Source organism: Rhinolophus sinicus, linkage group LG06 (genome assembly GCF_036562045.2).
Source record: "Rhinolophus sinicus isolate RSC01 linkage group LG06, ASM3656204v1, whole genome shotgun sequence".
In the NCBI taxonomy this organism is placed as follows: domain Eukaryota; kingdom Metazoa; phylum Chordata; class Mammalia; order Chiroptera; family Rhinolophidae; genus Rhinolophus; species Rhinolophus sinicus.
Genome location: NC_133756.1, coordinates 142,259,455 through 142,281,634, shown reverse-complemented (window position 1 = coordinate 142,281,634; position 22,180 = coordinate 142,259,455). Strand labels below are relative to the sequence as shown.

At 32.3% G+C, this 22,180-nt stretch overlaps 1 protein-coding gene and 1 long non-coding RNA gene across 5 annotated transcripts in view; one reads left to right on the top strand and one right to left on the bottom strand.

Annotated features, from left to right (window-relative positions):
- LOC141572255 (uncharacterized) overlaps positions 1-5,027 on the top strand; it is a 105,864-nt gene extending 100,837 nt beyond the window's left edge. The window contains exon 3 of the long non-coding RNA XR_012497561.1: positions 4,784-5,027. This is a non-coding gene — a long non-coding RNA (uncharacterized LOC141572255). The remainder of the gene's footprint in view (positions 1-4,783) is intronic.
- ELP4 (elongator acetyltransferase complex subunit 4) overlaps positions 1-22,180 on the bottom strand; it is a 213,965-nt gene that overhangs the window by 113,835 nt on the left and 77,950 nt on the right. For all 4 annotated transcript variants that reach the window (XM_019738520.2, XM_074336168.1, XM_074336167.1 and 1 more), the window contains one exon: positions 2,793-2,901. In XM_019738520.2, the coding sequence (XP_019594079.2) occupies positions 2,793-2,901 (109 nt within the window). The remainder of the gene's footprint in view (positions 1-2,792; positions 2,902-22,180) is intronic.

The following is a 22,180-nucleotide window of genomic DNA, read 5'->3' as shown; positions in this document are numbered from 1 at the left end:
GTGATTATACTCAAGTAATCAAGCAGAATAAGATAAACAGAAATCCTTGTGCGAGGAAAACTAATTGCACTTCGGTACAGAAGTACAGATGTAAAGAGGGATCTTAATACTTGTCAAAACTACAGCCGGTTTGTGTGTGATTTTCTCTTGTATTTACAGTAAGCAAATATGGCTATCACCTTGCATGCTGCCCACGGCACCACTGAGTGATCTTTATTTTATTAAATGCACCAGTAAGCAGCCAGCAAAACAAGGCTTATGGGTTACGGATAACCAGTGAAGCACTAATGAAAAGTATTTCATTTTGTACCTTATTAATGACTTGAACAAACCATTGAAGAAAACTACATTTTAGAGCACACTCTAGGATCAAACGTTAACCCCTAGGCCATCCCAAGGCACTCATTTCTGTGGCATGTTAGACCTTTATGTAGCTGCTGTAAGCTTTGTAACAGTGCTAGGTAAACTGTGAGCTTTGGCCTCTTGTCAGTAGAAACACTTGCTAATTTTTTCTGACAAGGGCACTGGATGGCTTTTGTGCAGCTTAATGCAGTTTCTGACTAAACTAGGGGTCACTTGCCACAGAAGAAGACATGAAGACTCTTCAGTGCATCTCTCTGCCTGACTCAGTTCATATTTAAAAATCACCTTCCAAAGACACTGATCCCTAAACATAGGGAAAGAAGGCAAATCCAGAGCTGAAATTAGATACATCTTACTTCTAGAACTGTTTCTCTAGTATATAGTTTTGTGTGTGCTTGGATGCTTAGCAACATATATATATATTCATTTTGGCTTAAAAGGGTAAACCTCCAGGTACTTAATTTTAGAAACGGCCCTTCAAAAATATCTGAAATATCTGACTTATTTTTTTTAACTTAAAAGAATGTAATAGGTGTTATTAAGACAGCTTTTAGATACAAATTAAAAATATGTCATGCAGAACTATTTAGTGGAATATATTAGAAATGAGCACAGCATACTTTCATTTGCACATTTTTCATTTTAACCCTTCATGAGCTTGTTTAGCTAACTATTAAATCAGGAATGTTTATAGAACGAATGAATGATTCATCAAGTCTTTCTTAGTAATAGAAATTTTATTGGTCATCAGAATCACCCATTAATTTGTGAGGGATAATTTATCAATTCAGCACCAAGAAATCACAGCCTTTCAACCCTTGAAATGTTTTAATCAAATTAAAATTTTTTGAATGTGAAATATAATTTTACTAAATTTACAATGTCATAATGCCTACAACTGATACTCATATGTAATTTCTTAAGGTAATACTTGAATTGTTTTAAAAGAAGATAGAAATAGGAAAAAAATTAAAGAAACAGTTTCTCCAGTTATAAGTTTTGGGGATATAATGTACAGCATGGTGACAATATGTAATAATACTGTGCTGTTTATTTGAAAGTTGCTAAGAGAGATCTTAAAAGTTCTCATGACAAGAAAAAAAAAATCTGTAACTCTGTTTGGTGATGAATGTTAAGTAAACTTACAGTGGTTACCATTTCTCACTATATCACATATCAAATAATTATGCTGTACACCTAAAGCTAATACAATGTTATATGCCAATTATAGCTCATTAAAAAATAAAATAGTTCACTCTTAATAGCTCTCTCTCTATCATAATGACAATAATACATTAAAAAAATGATATATAGGGTCAACCTGGGGCTATACCATGTACGCACTTAAGCAAGTGAATGATCATGAGGCACATTATTTTATGTAGCTTTTTGTTCACAGCTTTATTTTATAGGCTTTTGAATAATACTCAATTGTTAGATTGTGCTATTTTGTTTTTTAAAGGTTGTATGCTGACTCTCAAAGCAGTGACAATTATCATGTAAAATGTCTTATAATTTTTTCTTTTTGGTAGACTCTAGAAATTGCCACAGTCCTACAATCACAATCTTATACAATCTTGTAACAGGCTTCAAATAAGCTATTCAGTATTCAGACTAGAGGTTTCTATGTAAGTAAAGTAGTTCCACAATAATAACAGCAATCATTAATATTTACACTGAATAAGTAAATAAGTAAAAATCTATTATTCATCACACTCTATGTTCAGTTTAGATCTAAAATATGCATAATTACTAACCTTTTCTATTGCAATAGTTCTATGTGAGAACTTTTATTAAAAAATCCCCAAATTAACCAAATGACTAAAATACTATTAAAAGGTTCAAAAATGATAAGCTAAAAAGTCTGATTAATTGACCTGTGTTTATACTAGGGAGTGATATTTTTAAATTTGTGCATAACTCAAATTACCAACAAAATGAGAAGACAGAAAAAAGTCCAAATATAATCATGATGCTCACTTCCTGAAAATGTGATTGACAAAGACTTTTAAAACATAACACAGTATGAATTTTATTTTTAATTTACCATACAGCTAAGCTTTGTGAAGTGTAAGCCTTTATATGAAGCTGTTATTATTAAAAGTAATATATTTATTTCAAACATGGCTAATAAGCATGACTTATTCCATGGCAACTTTAGGCGACTGGGACAACAAAATGTACATGTGACTGAGCCATGCCTTAGTACTTGGGTTTGACTCTTTTCAAGAGTTACTATAGTCTGCAGTGTTAATGCACTTTGGTGACAAGCTGCCATGAAAGACTGGCCAGGAATGAAAAGAATTTAACAGATATATTATAAAATAAAATACATGCTACTTGACAGTAAATATTATGACTGGACAAGAGCTTCCAGGTACCCTAGAAGCAACCAGACATGCTGTTCTCATTGTAAAGGCGCTGCTTACCATGATAATCCTTATATAATGGGTTGGCTTCTCTCTCAGAACCAATAAATGACTCCAGATGAACTACTGTATCTGACAAGTTTGTAATACGAGCAATAATTGCTTTATTCTGTAAAATAAGGAAATAAAACACTCATGTTATATTTAAAAATATAACATCTATACAGTGCCATTATGTCATCTCAAAGACAAATTGTAGAGGAGACAGACTGCCAACATAGAGAGAGAAACGACTGAAAAGATAAAGGTACCACAGGCCAAAAAAATATGAAAACATGCCCTGAGTTGAAAATTCCAGCCCCTGTAGATATGCTATTTTAATTTAAAGAGTTGAGGGGATACCTTAATTTTGGTAGAAAACATAAATTATTTTTCCTCTTGTCTTAAGGGGCAAGGTTACCTTTATGCTCATATACTATTATTTTTAAAATTACTTTACTCATTGCCCATTGGAAAATCTGAGGGACACCAGGATTCAGGAGCAGTATGGTAAAATGTGTAAGGCAAGGTCCCATTGTCATCTGTTAACTGGGACCAGGTCCCAGCCCCATAACAGCTGAGGTCCTCTATGTCATATTAGAAACAGAGAAGGGTCCAGCTAAGAGGCTGCAGACTGACTAGCTCTGGGGTCTTCTGTTCTCTTTCCAGATGCCGCTATTTGGCTCTGGGATAACAACAAAGGCAAAGAAAAGATGGCAGATAACTAGAACTAGACTAGTAGCCTACACTTTCCTTCCCAACACAACCTGATATGAACCCAAAATATTGCTAAACAATGCATCTTTAAAAAGTCAGGTTTTAAAGGAGCAAAAGTTCTAAAATACCCAGAATTTCACGGCTTTAAAATACAATCATTAAAAGAACAATCAGTAAATATCTTGCAGGTTTTCTTGAGTTGTTTCACTTAAAGGAAATTCAGTATTTCTTTCAGTCCCAGACAGGATGATATGTCAGAACACTGGTTTACATGCTATAATATCTTAGAAAAATTTTTGCTCTGAAGATCTAAATAAGTTGAAAAAAGTTGTTTGTAAAATTTTATAATTTTGAAACTCCCATTTTGTCCACGGGTAACGTCCACCACTTTAAAACTAATCTTTAAAAAAAAGGATGGGAAATATGAAATAGTCAAGAAAATGTATTAGTATGATGTGTCCCATTAGAGAAAAATCCAAACATAAGCAAAGATGTTCACTTTTCTGAAAATGTGATTGACTACCGAGCTTACTGGTATCCTTCTGTTTCTTAAGTCCTCTTGTTGAGATTGTATAAGAATGAAAAATAAAAGAGGGCTGGTCAATGTTACCTGACTTGGTACGAAATACATAGTAGCCTCTGTCACTAAATATTATGCTGATATGACTGGTTAACTCACACCTAGGACAGTATTGGAAACACATCCTTAAGTAGAAATGTGTGTTATATAATAAAGTTTCAGCTTTTGAATCAGTGCTCTTAAAAGGAACCAGTAAAAATAATTCGTCATTGCCTTTAATATTTTCAATCACGTGAGCATCAAGTATAGAAAAACAAACATAATTTGGAAATGCCTGTTTTTTTCTAAGGCAATTTTTCATTCAATGGTGAGAAAATAATTCAGATTGATTCCTTACTTTCAGTTCTGTGCCACAGGGGATGGTCCTTCTCCAGGAATAACAGGGGCTTCAGAGGCCATAAACATGTTCCTCTCAATATTTCTTTAGCCAAAGACCATTATATCAAACTCATCCAGGTTGGGTTTCAGCCAGTTATTCTTCACCCAAACAAAAATGTCTGCCAGACATTCCAACAGCTGGGAGACAGTTCACAATGAGTCAACTTGAAAATGATTCATTGTGCTGAGAACTGAACAATGTTGGGGTGGGGGTGGGGTGTGGCTGGGTTGGTTGTAGAGGGTGAGAACAAGTGGGAGATGAAGAATAACCATGTGGTTCTCCTATTAAGAAGAATCTTAGATAACAACCAACAGGCTCTTATCGCTTCACTTTTAGGATAAACAACTGGGACGATTACTCCTGTCATGGACCATCAGATGAACAAGCACTTAAAAAGGCTACTGACAGTATTTCTTAATCAAAAAGGTCAGATTTCCTTTTGTCTGTAAATAGAAGACTTAGCCTTTGTATCTAAATATCTGAATCTAAAGTGAGAAAAGTCAATTTTTGTTAGAGAGCAAATATTTAAGATTTCAGTGATATAAATTAGGATTTTCTCAATTATATGAACAATAGAAACTGTAAGTTTTAAGGATGGGATTAGTCACCCATTCTAGTAGTAGATGAGCAAAATCCTGTGCATTTAAATGGTCAACCTGACATTTATGTATTTCAAAAAGGGGTTCTTTCTCTAATTTAACCTTCAAATTTACTGGTAAAACATTTAACACCTTGTGATATTTATCAACATTCTAGGTCTTTTTAAGGTAGCTTGTGGGAGATAAAAAACTTAATTTCCACTTTGCAGAAGAAAAACTAATGAATTCCAAAGATGAAAGATGTGTCTAGCCTAGATTTCAAATCTCAGAAACTCATACGTATATTTCACTCATTATATTTCTCGGTTCCATAGGTTTGCGTCATAGTTATTAACTACAAACTAAAGTCTATATTAAAAGCTTTCATGAATTATTAGAATGAGAATAAACTTTTATCATACTAGTAACATAAAATAAGTTATATTTGACAGTGACCTAATCCTTTCTGTACAGTAGTTTTGGAAAATTGTTTATGTAATGTGGCAAACCAGATTACCTATGAAAGTTGTAAAGACATCTGAAAAATGTCTCTGGAATGAAAGCACCGGAAATTACATACCATCTAAGTTTCTGACTGAGATAAACTTTAAGTATAAACTCATATAATATTCCAATTGTTTGTAAAAGCAGACAAGATTTTTGGGTATGGAAGTGTACTTTTTTTTTTAAATTAAAATAGTTATAGATTATTTCTGTACCTCCAAGTTTCATAGAGTATTGTGTATTGACGTAATACCTTAAATTCACTCTTGTCAAAAGGTCTTTTAAATCAAATTTAAAAGACCTTTTAATATTACTATTAATACTAAATGGTCTTTTTAATAAAGGTAGGTGAATTTACTTAAAAGAATCTGAAATTAATGATTGCAAAAAAAAAATCTTTAAAAGCATAATAATTACAATTCACTTTAGGAGGAATACACTATGGACAATAAATTGTAATAATATCACTCACAGTCTTTAGAAATCTTTAGCATAATGATCTGAGCAGAGGCCTTGACATTGGAATGTCCACATTCTCATCCTAACAGATTCTAGTGTTTTTATGTCATTAGCCAAGATACAAAACCTCTTTGGCCTGCAGTATATGTAGTTGAAAATGGAGAAATAAAGGTATTTGTTCATCGATTACGTAGACATAAATTTAAATGTAATGTTTTTTTTGTTAGTTTTGTTGTAACATTACAGTTTTCCATAAGAAACACTTAAATATGGATTTTCAGGATTCACCAGTATGAGTAAATTAATGATTAGACTGCGAGCATGGCATAATGACATCACCCAAGTATATACAATGATACTGCCACCCCTCCTCCTTGCCCATCTGGATGTGAAAATCTAGGATGGCTCAAAAATCCTTCTTATACTAGACAAATCTCCCTTCACTCCTGGGTGAAAGTTGTCAGCTCTGGATAGGAGCCAAGACATGACTAGGAGGGAAGCCAGAAGAGAAGAGAGCCAGTGTCCAGGAGTTTTAAGAGTTTGCTGGCAGTCTCAAATACCATTGTGTTAAGTTACATAAAAGGCTCTTAAAACTTTCTGTTGCAGTACAATTTCTTAATTAATTAAGTTTAAGTTATGTCAATAAGAAAGCAAATCCGACTGTCCAGTTGTCCACCTTCATACTCTAATTTCACAAAAAATTTGAGTTTTTGTTTTGACTGTCCCTTGTTTGGTTGGTTTCATAGAATGTTTCCTTTTTGCTTTTATAGAATGGTAACCTCTTTTTATTAGGATACACCAAATCCATCAAATGGACTTTAAATAAAGGAAGATTAATTAATGCTCCTTTCTAATTCAAAGCTCATAAAGCCAAAACTATGAACTTTGTTAAGAGATAAAAATTCAACTACTGTCACATAAAGCTCCTTCTGTTTTTTTTTTTTTTTTTTTTTTAATATAAATAGTTCAGACACTTATTTAGAATAACCAAGCAAGAATCAGAATACCTCAAACCATGAACTTTCTTGGACCTAATTGCCTCAACAATATAAAATATATAGTTTGTACTAATACAACATATACTTCCTGGAAAAAATTTAACAAGAGAATTGAAAGGCAATTAACCAATCATTAATTATTGAGAAACTTGAAATAAATAAACAAATTGACACAAAACATTGATACAATGACTCAAATAAGAGTATGTTCTCAGGTGACTCAAATAGGGTAGGAAAGACAGCAAACTCAATATGAAAGGTAGAGACCCCATTTGAGTTTGGCACACACACACATCAGATTTGAGACTACATAGCACAAAAGCATTATTAAGCTAACGTTGAAAAGTTAAATAAATATTTAAGTTGCTTTATGTTGGTCTCTACCACATGACATGATGTGTGGGTGTGTATACTCAACAACTCAAGTTACGATAACATTTTCTGAAAAAGATACACATAGAAACAGGATCATACTAGAACTTACGACATTTCTTTACCATGTAATAAAAAGCAAATTGGATAAAAGGATAAATCTAGGGATATTTAATGAGGTATTTGCTTTTCCATGCTTAAGTTCTTCATCCTATAGAAATTGAGACTATGAATAAAATTGCTTATACTACTTATAATTTTTTACAAACCTTCCCTTTTTCCCCCCAGAGTTGTCACTTACTTCTGTGGATCAGATTTTTGTTTTACTTAAAAAAATTGATAGTGGGGAAAATAATTCTGTTCGTAATATTTGAAAAAAAGACTAATTTTATCAAATAAAATTATACTAATAAACATTTATAATGTTAACAATATTATTAATATGTTAAGGAAGGTATTAAATTAAATCTTTTCAGATGTAACACTAAATTTTATTCAGTCAGACATAGTTCATTTTAAAATACAGAGGAACTTTTGTAAATTTAAAAAATTCTAACTGTTAACACTTTTTTGGTAGCATAACATACTGATATTTATGCAGGGAAATCATAAAACAAACACATTTTGGTTCCTTTTCCTAATGCTTAAAATATATCAACAAGGGAACTAATGGTAAATATACTTAACCTTAAGGGCAAGAGAAATTGCTAAGTAAATTGCTAAATTTTATGAGGATTAAGCAACGGAGCAAAATCTTTTTGTGTTTTCTATCTAATCAAATACTTGGCATTCTAAATTTTGGTATGAAAATGTTGGTGCTTGAAAATTGCAGAATTTTTTAAAAAAGAACACATGATGTTATTTTCCGAAATGTTATTTACATTTACACTGGCCTCAAATGCTGCATGCTTTGCAGAAGATTTATTTACATCAATTTTCTTTTTCAGCAAGTTATTTTATAAAAAATTTAAAAAAAACTTACATATTCTGAAAACTGTTATAAATGGGGTGAACAAAATATTGTAATGAACAGGCTGTACAGAATAATGGTATAATATTCAAAATTAATTTAAGGCATTTTTTTCATAAACTATATACCATCTAGTTTCACATGATAGAAATCATTCATATAGAATTTGTATTTTTTCCATAAAATGTTTTATGGGTAACTTCCTAAATCAGAAATTTGTTGCTTACTACTTTACTCTTGAAACCATTAAAATGCAATTCACAGATGTCCAAAAGCTCACACCCTGCCCGGAAAAACAATTGCTAATATCTAAATATCAAACAGAGCATCCAGCTGATGTTTGTGATGCAGAGGTAGGTTAAAGATACTAAAGTTTAAAACCAGCTTAGAATAAAATTATAGCCTGTCATCAGGAACAGGCTGACAGAGCCAGGTCCAGATGGGAGACTGGCTGGGAAAAAGCTGAGGCAGGTGGGAAAATGATGGGAACCTGACGGAAGACAGGACTACTCCCTCTGCTGGCAAGGTTCTCACCTGCTTGAATTTTTGACTAATGCCTAGCTTTTCTTTAATTATTTAAGATATAACCCATAAATTATGTAAGGTGTTCCTTCTTCAGTTGGCTGTTCTGTGTTTGCACATTTTCAAATTCATGGTATCCTATTTCTTACCAGATTAATTTGTCAGAAAGATAAGGATCCGATGTTTCACCAGGAGGTCCAATTGTTTCTCTTGTAATTAAATTGCATCATAAAAATAAGCAAACATAGCAATGCTTTTATAACATAAGGTTTTTGAAAATTAAAAATGCCTTTGAATTATGTTTGCCCATGTATATACACCTTCTTGAAGACAAAATACTCTTGGGCTTTACAATCTCTTTCGCAGACTCTGCATAATGTCCCGTAATGAAATAATATAGAAATGAACCATATAAATCAACTATACAGGGAACAAGGAAACAGCATGTCACAGCAAAACAGCATAGATGTACAGCGCCAAACCTATCTGATAATCTAATGATCTGAGTTTACAGATATTATGTACTAATATGTAAGAAATTAAGAACTGACATTTACACAAAAATTTGTTAAATTTTACAGAAAAATTATTCAATATTTGATTTTCAATGTAAGTTAATAGCTGCAGCAAAAACATTTAGTAAAAATCTGTTCTAAGATTTTGGACTACAACCAGAAGCTCCCAGAACAGGAGGGATCAGCTTTTTCACCCACTGTTCTCATCTGAATCCTGGCTTCAAAGCTATTCCAGCTCCCAGCTTTCCAGAAGGCTCCATCCCAGGAATCCCTGCCTGCCATTTGGTTTGCTGATTGTAATCTCTCAGGACTTTCTTACAGTGGCTCTACTATGCTGAACTGGCACTTGCTTCTAGAAGTGAGTTATTATTAAACCTGTAGGTCAATTGTGGCACTAACAACTCTTTGGAAGCTTTCTGCCACAGTGTACAATTTGCTAGTCTAATTAAATATTAATTCTAAGTGTTACATTTTGTGGCTAAGAGCTTTTATTTTTCATCACCAGCCTGAAGAGAAAGAGGTTACAAGGCTAATTTAATCTCTTCCCTGTCCTCCCCAACATTAAAGATTAACTACATAGAGTGTGAAAACATTAGTAAAGAAGCAGGAAATCTTTAGATAGTAATAATAATGTAATTAATAGCAAAGCGCTGAAACATAATGTTAGGATATAATATATGACCTGGTACTTAAACAACTTTAAATTTATAATTAGTCACAAGCATGTTTCATCTCAACACTATGAAATAAGTGTCGTCCTTTTTTGAAGACAGTAATCTTTCTTGAAGCGAAGGTATGCATCCAAGTATATATAAACAGGAATAATTCAAAACTTACATTTTCTCACAGATATTTTTCAGATAGCTTGCAATACCAAAGATAAAAGGTTTAGTAATTTTATGTGCAAAATAAATGTAAAATTAAATAAAGTTGTACTTCTTTTCTGGACACAAAAAGTGATTCAGTAGAGATAGCCTATGATAAAAATGTTAAAGGTCCTTCCCCTTCTTTTCTTCTACCATGTTTCAGGGGACTGAACAGAGGTCCCTCCTTGCTTCTGCTCCCAGAACAGTTGTGTCTGTGCCTGGGCATTATAAAGACTGTGCCATCCAGTAGCCAAGGATTCCATATGCCCAAACAGATGACTCAATCCCCACACCGTGATGAGACTTTGTCCTATTTCTATCATTGATACATTTGAAAATTTTGGCTATAAATATTACTTTAAGAACCACCATCATTACAAGGAACTACAGCATGAGGTGCAACATGAACTATAACATCACAAAATTATTTCCGAGAGAGCAAAAAAATATTTTTAAAAAATTACTTTTCTTTTTATGGCTTACTGAATATGCTTTGGTTAGATTAAGTATAACAAAAGGTTTCTAAAGGGTAATTTTTTCCTTTTAAGGATGCATAGGTATATTGACAATTAAAAATATCCTGCTTTTATTTAATATGCATATTTACACTAAGATAAAATGGTACACATATTTTTACTAATGCTGTATATAGATAGAAACTTATACATAATTTGGAGTTTATTTATGTAAAAAGTTTCAAACATCCTTGAGGAAGAAAGTAAATACATATGTATAATGCATACAAGCTAAGATTAGATTTAAAAAATTAATCAGATACCAGCAAGTGCAAGATGAAAGAGAAGGAAAAAAAAACAACACAAAAAACTGGAGCTATAAGAATTAAGATCCCAAGCCTACAGTAGCAGAGTTGAAACAGAGTTCTATTATTTGTTATTGTAAAGAAAAACAGATGCTGTTTACAACTCATCAGATTTATATGAAGTTACTAAATTTTCAGACTAAACTTTTTTTTTTTAACAGACTAGAATTTGGCAAATATGATATAAAATTAATACAGGTTTAATATTATTCAGTTCATCTAAAAATTGCTTCTTTATAAATTAAAAAAATGCTGATTTCTTACAATCTATTTCAGAGTAGTTGAGAAGACCTAGAAAAATTAATGGCAGGTTTTCAGTTGAGAATGTCTTGATTAAGGAATTCACGAAAAATTGACAGCCAGAATATTTGACTTTATCCTTTAGTAGTTGGTAGTTATGATCAAAAGATTAAACCTGTAATTTTCATCCTTAAATATTTTCCTTAACAAAGTACATTTAAAAGACCATTTAAATAGATTAAGACGTATGACAGAAGGTGGTGTTCTGCTTTCCTATAATGATGCTCATATCAACAATTACATTAAAATATTTCCCCAAATTTTATAGTTATAAAACGCACAAAGGCCTGTTGTTCCTTCACCATGCAATTATTTTCAGTTCTTGTTTTAAGAATAAAAGATTTCACACTGAGAGAAATTCACAAGGCCACTGGAGTCCACATTTCATAATCCCATATTAGTGGTTAGTTCTAAAGTAGTCCATTACTTGACTTAGAGGTTAGCTGCTAAAATACTCAGCATGAACACAAAAGTTTATGGATGTGAAAAGATTTGTTCTGACTTTCTCTACATTGAAACATACTGCATGTTTCAACGTACTGTATTGAACCACTTAAATGGGTTCAAAGCTGTAATACATTAATATAGTAGATTATTTTGAAAATATTGTATATAAATTAAAATAACACACTATATAAAACCTTATTCAATTTTCAAGAGACACTATAATAAGGCCTTTTCTTCAGAAAAGGAATTTTCCTTGATATAAATTAACATGCTGCTGATAGTTTTCTTCAATGAGATAGCTGGGGAAAAACTTCCACAGATTAAATTGTTGGAAAACATTGGTTATATGATAAAAACTTAATAAGGTTATTAAGTGACCAAGTGCTAATGATGACCAATAAAAATATGTGACAGGCCAGTTTCAAATCTGAAATCTGTTCTGAATAAAAAGAAGTGTAGCTCACCAACTAATGTTCTGCAAGCAAATACATTTAATGCTGGCAATACTTAGAATTATTCTAGAATGACAAAATGTTATTTCATATTTTATTATCAATAATGTTAGAGAAGTTTTCATTCCTCTATTATTATAGCTAAGGAGAAATTTATTAGGTTGTAGTTTATGTTTAAAATTTCTTGAAAGTATAGAATATGACTAGATTAGCAATAATAAAAAGTAAATTTTCATTCTGAAAGGAAAGCTATAAAAAAGGTATATATATATATATATATATATATATATATATATATATATATATATATATATATATTCCTTCCCTCTTTTAACCATAATTCTAAGTGTTTCAATATTTCCTGAGAAACAATTTCAGGTAAAAACACTTTTATCAATAAAAATACAAATCAAGAATAACCTGTCACAGATTGTGTAAATAAAATGCATAAGCTAGGAGAAATTTATTTTCCTATCACCTTGCCAATGAAATCATAATAAAACATGAAAATAACATTTATTCTTTTTGCAAATAAAAACTTATCAGTTACCATTTTTTCCAAAGCATACAACTGTCACTGGAAATTGAAAATAAAATTAGCTTAAAAGGCAAAAATGTCTGCATAATTTGGAGGTGGATATCAGATTCCACTAATAATAAGCCAGTTCCCACTTATAAGACAACAAAATATTAGTTTCATGTCTTGCTAGATATGGAAATCAAACAGTACTCTATTGTAACTGCTTCAAAGTGATCACTGCAAAAAGTTTCAAAGATATTTGTCTTTCTCTGACTTACTTCACTTAGCATAATACTCTATCACTTTGTAAGTTATATAAATGTCTAATCACTATGCTGTATACCTGAAACTAATATAATACTGTATGTCAAAAAATAAAAAATAAATTAAAGTTACGAAGGGCCCACAAAAATTTGTTTCCGTTATAACAGCAACGGGGAAAAAAGCAACAGAATGTTCAACGTAGGTGAAATATAACAACCCTTAATATGGAAATTTATACTTAAGTTCTGAAAAGCTGAAATAATATTCTTATACTTAAGATAATATGTAGTAAGAGTTTCAAGGTAGGTTTTTAGTTAGTTTTCTTAGATGTAACCTTTACTTCCCCCCCTCCCCAATCCACGACAACCTTCACTTGACAACAGAGTTTTGAACAGTTGAGTTGTGAGAATGTGAGCAGCTGCTGTTATTATAACTAAAGGTCTGTCTACTGCTTGAGTCTGAGAGACCACATGTTCGGCTGTCCTCTCATCTTGCCATCCTCACCAATTAACTATTAACATGGAGGGCTGTACACATGCTCTGGGGGGCTCTTTAACAGGCTTCTTGGCGAGTGGAACAACTACACAGCAGGGATCTGGGAACTGAGTAATGCTGGAATATAGGGGAGCCGTCCGTAGTTCTGCTCCTTCTAATGACTCTTTACTCCATAGTTCAGCATGTAACAAAGTCTGTATTTAACTTGACCATTTTCACATTCATTTTCAATACAATGTCTTTGGGCATACACTAAAACTATATTCTAGAAAAAAAGATTATGAATAATACTACTATACAAGGAACATTGTTTAGGACTATATATATTTATAAGATGATATATTTGATGGAGTAAGTTTAGTGTTTTCTTAACAGATATTTAGAATGTAGTTTTATACATTTGTTTCAACATATGCTTGCTATTTTTTCCTGTGCTGTTATGGAGACAATCTTTAATCCAAAGGAAATAAAAAAGTTCAAGTTCAAAGTTGTGAGGCTGAACACAAAATATTTCAAATGCAAATTTAAAAAGAATTCTTTCTCCTTTTAGTTGCAAAGTCTTATTACGACAAGTTAAAGTCAGTCTAGAATCTATGTCATTATTTTACCTATTTTAACTTTTTACCCTCTTTGCAATTTCCTTAACTATGTGTTCCTTTCCTACAATGAAATTAAACATGGGAAGCATGCCAAAAGTACAATAAAGGGTAACTAATCATTACTGTACAAGTCTGACAGAATGCTAATAACTAAAGTAAGAACACCAATCGGCTGTTTTACCAATCTAAGAGATATATTTTATATACTGTTTAATCTAGTGTTACTTTATATAACATATTCAAATAAAAGTACCACAATTATGTTATATATCGATGTTTAATTATATGACAAAAATTCCAAGGATATCAAACTACATTTCTATTTCTTGCCAGAAACCACTTTACTATCAAATTCCAAGCTAAAGTGTGCAAATGCCGACATATACTAATTTTCTGCTTCAGCCATACTATCTTTTATTTTGCTGAAAAAGTTCCACGAGGATTGGGACTTAGCTTGTCTTGTTCACTACTATATCCCCATGGGTGCATAGCACAGTGCCTGCAATAGATATTTCTTGAATAAATAAATAAGTTAAATTACCTTTAATCAATCAATCACCATTTACACCCTAATTTAGAATCTGCAGGGATGGCACTGGTTACAGTGACAGGAAGTTGGTGTATGATGTTAAAGAGGCGTGTTACAACATGGTATGATGTTACTAAGATTTAGATGGCCACCTGACTTCATCCATGCCTCCTGGTCTGTCTCAGGACTAACCTGAGACGACTGTCAGTTTCTTTCATAAAAAGAGGCAGGAAGCTGAAGATTTCTATTGCTTTGATGGACTTGTATACCTTATGTTTGGAAGCCTCATCTCTGAACAAATTCTCAGTTTTGGAGGTCTGTTTAAGCAATAATAGTGAAGATGACAATTATTAACATCTATATTGAGTGTCTACTATGTGCAAGTACTATGACTATGTCAGCACATGGTATTGCTAATCCTCTGAATTGGATATTCTTTACCCCATTTTTACAGATGAAGGAGCTGAAGCAGAGAAAGTTAACACTTGACTAAGACCATATAACTATAACAATTGGATCTACCTGCCTCCAAAAGACCAGGCTCTTTCTATCATTGAGTATGATGAAGGCTACTTTTATGCACAGTCTGTTTCTTAATTTTGACCCTATTTTAGTACTACTATTGAATAAGCAGCATTACATGGTGGTTAAGAGTTTGGTAAATAGAAGGGGACTGCTTAGGTCTAGATCCTGCCACTCAACTAACTATGTGACCTTGAGAAAGTCAATTAAATTTTCTGTCCCTTATTGCCTTATCTGTAAAATGGAGGTACTGATACCATCAACCATATAGGGTTATTATGAGGACCAAATGAGTTAATGTTTGAAAAGATCTTAGGACTGCAACTGGCCCAGAAAAATCACTAAGTAGTTTTATTAAATAAATTTGTAATCCCTTGGTTCTGTGTAGTATTCCAGTTCTTATTCTCTTTCCTTAGCCTAAACATTGTGATTCTCCTAGCCAATCTTTCAGAGTTATTAAGAGTATTATCCCCTATTTATATAATGACTGGTTTAAGTAAACTATTAAGTTTTACATTTTTTCCTAAACATTTTGACATAGAAACAAATATGTGGTCAGGTGTTATGTTCAAAGAGCAAGAAAATATTTCTTTTTTAATAGCTCACTTGGTATTAGGGCCAGAAGGCTACTGTATTATAACTAGACAAAATTATCCAGGGGACTATTGTATAATCATCACCAAAGTCTGACCCTATGTTTTCCTAGTTCCATTTCAAAGTAGGCTTTTTACTGTTATTTTTCAAAAGCATAAATTTAACTATATCTCTTCCAGTTATATAGGATTTAAGTATATCTGTAAAATACCAATATTTAAATATTGCTTAATGGTCAGACATACAGACACCTTATCATCTCAACCATTATTTAATCAGTGGTGAAGATGGGATGACTTGAGGTCATTTGATAGTATTACTGCTGTACCCTTACGGAGCAGCCACAGGAATCACTGTCACAAACATTCACAGTGGGTTTGGAATCACTTCTCTAAATAATAAAGATGATCGCCACCAAAATGGCTTTTGAAACTTTTTCATTCTTTTGTGTGTGTGTGTGTGTGTGTGTGTGTGTGTGTGTGTGTGTGTCTAAGTCCTTTTGGGATATATATATGTATATATATATAAAATATTAATTATTTTTCTTTACTTTAAAATTACACATAAGAAATAGGTTTCCATCTTTTTTATCCTCCCCTATCTAGAATGTCACTTTTTGCTTAATCTTTCACATGTACTAATTTGTCAAAGATTTTACAATTCTTTTCTCTTTAAAAATACTGAACACTAGCAATGCTAGTCTAGAAATATTTTTTCCTAAGTTACTGCTATCACAGATAGTTACAATTCAAGACACATGATGTAGTGTGACTGAAAGAGTCTAAGTTTCAGAATTAAACAGATCTGAGCTATATACTAGCTTTAAATGTGTAATAGATGTGTGACTTTGGAGAATTACTTCAGTTTAATCTTCTTTGCAACTGGCATGACACCGGTCTTGCAGAGGTTTTGTGATGATTAGAGAAACTATATAACCTAACAGCGAAGATGGTGGGGTTTGGAGTCAGGGAAAGACATGAGTTACAATGTGACTAGTCCTGACACTCATTAATTGTGTGACCTTGTGACAACAGAGATAAGGGTTGTGGTGAAGATTCAAGGACATAATATTTGTACAGTACTAGGCATGTAGCGTGTGCCTAATAAATATTTGTAGTAATAGTATAGTTTTAGTGGTAGTGTGAGTACCAGTATTTTCACTGGTCTCTGGTAGGTCTGCGCCAGGTTTATTTATCATCTTAATCAAACAGCTCATTAAATTTAACTAAACTACTATTAAAGTATTAGCTTTATAATGATTTAACATCATTAACAATGCAAACGATATAAGTATGTGTACAATGTCTAAGATGATTAGAGAAAGAAGTTTCCCTCCAATATTTGTGTGTTTATTTTATTATTATTTTTTAGGATTTAAATCTGAGATTTTAATATTTTATTTTTCAATTATAGTTAACATTCAATATTATTTTATAACGGTTTTGGGTGTACAGTGTAGTGCTTAGATATTTATATAATCTATGATGTGAACTCCTCACTAAGTCTAGTGCCCACCAGGCCCTATACATAGTTATTACAATATCACTGACTATATTCCATACGCTGTACTTTACATTCTCGTGACTATTTTGTAACTGCCAATTTGTACTTCTTAATCACTTCACTTTTTTTCACACAGTTGCCTAACCCCCCTCCCATCTGGTAACCATCAGTTTGTTCTCTCTATCTATGAGTCTGTTTGTTTTCTCTTGTTTATTTTGTTTTTAGATTCTGCATATAAGTGAGATCACATGGTAGTTCTCTTTCTCTAATTTATTTCACTTAGAATAATACTCTCTCGGTCCATCCATGCTGTCGCAAATGGAAAGGTTTCATTTTTTCATGGCTGAGTAATATTTCATTGCATATATGTACCGTCTCTTCTTTATCCAATCGTCTTTTGATGGGCACTTAGGTTGCTTCCATATCTTGCTATTGTAAATAATGCTGCAGTGAACAGAGGGGTGGGTATGCCTTTTTAATTTTTTTTTTGATAAATACCCAGAAGTGGAATTGCTGGGTCATTAGGGAGTCTATTTTTAATTTTTTGAGGAAGCTCCATACTGTTTTCTATAGTGGGTGCACCAATTTGCAATCCCACCAACAGTGCACAAGGGTACCCTTTTCTCCACATCCTTGCCAACACTTGTTGTTTGTTGATTTATTGATGATAGCCACCCTGACAGGTGTGAGGTGATGTCTCATTGTGGTTTTAATTTGCATTTCTCTGATGATTAGTGATGTTGAGCATCTTTTCATATGTCCATTGGCCATCTGTATGTCCTCTTTGGGGAAATGCCTATTCAGATCTTCTGCCCATTTTTTAATTGGATTGTTTGGGTTTTTTTTGGTGTTGGGTTGTATGAGTTCTTTATAAATTTTGGATATTAACCCCTTATTAGATGTATCATTGCTGAATACCTTCTCCCATTCAATAGGATGTCTTTTTGTTTTGTTGATGGTTTCCTTTGCTGTGCAAAAACTTTTTAGTTTAATGTAGTCCCATTTGTTTATTTTTACTTTTGTTTCCCTTGCCCAAGGAGATATATCGGAAAACATATCACTAAGAGCAATGTCAGAGAATTTATTGCCTATGTTTTCTTCTAGGAGTTTTATGGTTTTGGGTCTTACATTTAAGTCTTTAATCCATTTTGAGTTTATTCTTATATATGGCATAAGAAGGTGGTGCAGTTTCATGTTTTTTGAATGTATCTGTTCAGTTTTCCCAACACCATTTATTGAAGAGACTGTCTTTATCCCATTGTATATTCTTGCTTCCTTTGTCATAGATTAAATGACCATATAAGTGTGGGTTTATTTCTGGGCTCTCTATTCTGTTCCATTGATCTATGTGTCTATTTTTATGTCAGTACCATGATGTTTTGATTACTGTGGCCTTGTAGTTTGTTTGGTATCAGGTGACATTACACCTACAATTTTGTTCTTTCTCAAGATTGTCTTGGCTATCCAAGGCCTGTTATGGTTCCATATAAATTTTAGGATTATTTGTTCTAGGTCTGTTAAAAATGTCATTGTTATTTTCATCTATGGATTGCTTTGGGTAGTATGAACACTTTAGCGATGTTAATTCTTCCTATTCATGAGCATGATATATGCATCCATTTATTTGTATCTTCTTCAATTTCCTTTAATGTCTTATTATTTTCTAAATACAAGGCAGTTTTCTACTGCCTTGGTTAAGTTTATTCCTACGTATTTTATTTATTTATTTTTTTGATGAAATTGTAAATGGGATGGTTTTCTTAATTTCTCTAATAGTTCATTAATGGTGTATAAAAATGCAACCATTTTCTGATTAATTTTGTATCCTGCTACTTTACTGAATTCATTTGTCAGTTCTAATAATTTTTGGTGGAATCTTTGGGGTTCTCTCTATATAGCAGTAACATGTCACCTGCAAATAATGACCGTTTTACTTATTCATTTCCAGTTTGGATGCCTTTTATTTCTTTTTCTTGTCTGACTGCTGTGGCTAGGACTTTTGATACTATTTTGAATAAAATGGTGAAAGTAAACATCCTTGTCTTGTTCTTCATCTTAAGGAAAATGTTTTTAGCTTTCCCCCATTGAGAATGATGTTAACTATTGATTTGTCATACACGACCTTTACCATGTTGAGGTATGTTGCCTCTATTCCCATTTTGCTGAGCGTGTTTTATCATACATGGATGCTGGATTTTGTCAAATACTTATTTTCTGCAGCTATTGATATGATCATATGATTTTTATCCTTCATTTTGTTTATGTGGTCAATTGATTTGCAGATATTGAACCAAACTTGCATCCCAAGAATCATGGTGTATGATCTTTTTAATGTATTACTGAATTCAGTTTGCTCGTATTTTGTTGAGGATTTTTGCATTTATGTTCATCAAGGATATTGGCTTATAGTCTCTTTTTTTCTTATGTTTTTGTCTGGTTTTGGAATCAGGTGGCCTTCTAGAACAGGCTTGGAATCCCTCCTACCTCCTAAAATTTTTGGAATAGTTTGAGAAGAATAGGTGTTAATTCTTCTTTGAATGTTTGGTAAAATCCACCTGTGAAAGCATCTAGTCCAAGATTTTCATTTGTTGGGAGTTTTTTGATTACTGATTTGATTTCGTTAGTACTAATCAGTTGATTCAGGGTTTCTGTTTCTTCTTGATTCAGCCTTGGAAGATTGTATGTTTTTAGGATTTTATCCATTCCTTCCAGATTGCCCAATTTGTTGGCATATAACTTGTAGTATTTTCTTACAATCCTTTGTATTTCTGTGGTGTTGTTGTCATGTTTCCTCTTTCATTTCTGACTTTATTTATTTGGGTCCTGTCTCTTTTTCTTGATCAGTCTGGTTAAAGGTTTATCAATTTTGTTTATCTGTTGAAAGAACCAGTTCATCGATCTTTTGAATTGTTTTTTAAGTCTTTGTTTTGTTTATTTCTGCTCTGATCTTTATTATTATTGTTTCTTGTATTCACTTTGGGCTATGTTTGCTGTTCTTTTTCTAGTTCCTTTAAATGTAAGGTTTAGATTGTTTAGTTGAGATTTTTCTTGTTTCTTGAGGTAGGCCTGTATTGCTATGAATTTCCCTCTTACGACTGCTTTCACTGTGTCGTATAGATTTTGGGTTCTTTTGTTTTCATTTTCACTTGCCTCAAGGTATCTTTTGATTTCTTCCTTGATTTCATTGTTAACCTATTTACTGTTTAGTAGCATGTTGTTTAGCCTCCATGTGTTTGCGTGTTTTTCAGTTTTTTTCTTGTAATTGATTTCTAATTTCATATCATTGTGGTCAGAGAAGGTACTTGATATGATTTCAATCTTCTTATATTTATTGAGACTTGTTTTGTGGCCTAACATGTGGTCTATCTTGGAAAATGTTCCATGTACACTTGAAAAGAATGTATATTCTGCTGCTTTGGGATAGAAAACTCTAAAAACATCAATTAAATCCATCTGGTCCAGTGTGTCATTTAAGGCCACTGTTTCCTTGTTTATTTTCTGTCTGGAATATGTGTTCATTGGTGTCAATGAGCTGTTAAAATCCCCTACTATGACTGTATCACTGTCAATATCTCCTTTTATGTCAGTCAATATTTGCTTTATATATTCAAGTGCTCCAATATGGGTGCAGAGATGTTGACTAGGGTTATAGCCTCTTGTTGAATTGATCCCTCTATCATTTGGTAATATCCTTCTTTGTCTCTTATTATAGTCTTTGTTTTAAAGTCTATTTTGTGTTATATAAGTATTGCTACCTCAGTTTTTTCATTTCCATTTGCATGAAATATCTTTTTCCATCACTTTACTTTCAGTGTATGTGTGTCTTTTGATCTGAAGTGGGTCTCTTGTAGACAGCATATATACAGATCTTGTTTTCTTACCCATTCAGCTACCCTATGTCTTCTGACTGGAGCAATATTTGTACGATTTTAAACACATAACAATAAGTTAGGTTCAAGCTCAGTTTATGAAAAGCCCTTAAAGGAAAACTGAGTTATCCACTTATGACTATTATAAATACATTCTACTAGCCAAGGAGTCAAAATTCATTTCTTATTCATGCCAAACTCTTCAGTCATAAAACTTGAAATATACTGTACGTACCGTATATAATTAATGTAACTAAATGACATTTAAACAAATTTGCCATTTGTAGATAGGGTATGGGAATATTAGAACAAAGATACTAAAATCACGTAAATTTAAATAAAGTTTCAAGTACTGTTGAAAACAATCAGGTATTAGAAATAATTTTCCAAGAATCAATATTCCTTTAACAATTGTTGAACATATAGAAAAAGCCTAAGTATTGTGCTAAGAATGTTTATACTGTATGAAATATATTATTATCATAACCCTATGTTAACTAAAAGGAAAATTATAAATATGTGGTCCTGCCTTTGTGGAGACTACAATGTATTAGATATATAAGATTATATGAAATCACATGTTTGAGTCAGACAATAAGTACTTTGGTAAAAATTACTAGTAGTAAAAATAGAACTAGTGGATGTAAAGTATGTTAACATATAATCAGGATATTAACTAACAAGCCAAAAGCTGTTTGAGAACACAAAGTAAAGTTCTGTAAAATATTCAAATCAGAATACATCAATTAGTAAAAGATAAAGCTATAAATGTTTTACAATAAAACACAGGAAAAAGACCTGAGAGGGCAAAGATTTGTAAGATGGGAGGAGCAGTGAAGAGAAACCACTAACCATTAAAAAGAAAAAAGATAAACTCCATCAAGATTAAAAATTTCAGTTCTTCAAAGACTGCTAAGAAAATAGAAAAGACAAGTCACAAACTAGAAGAAGATTATTACAAAGTTGTACCTAAAATATACAAGAGGGGCTGGCCCGGAGGCTCAGGAGGTTAGAGCTCCATGCTCCTAACTCCAA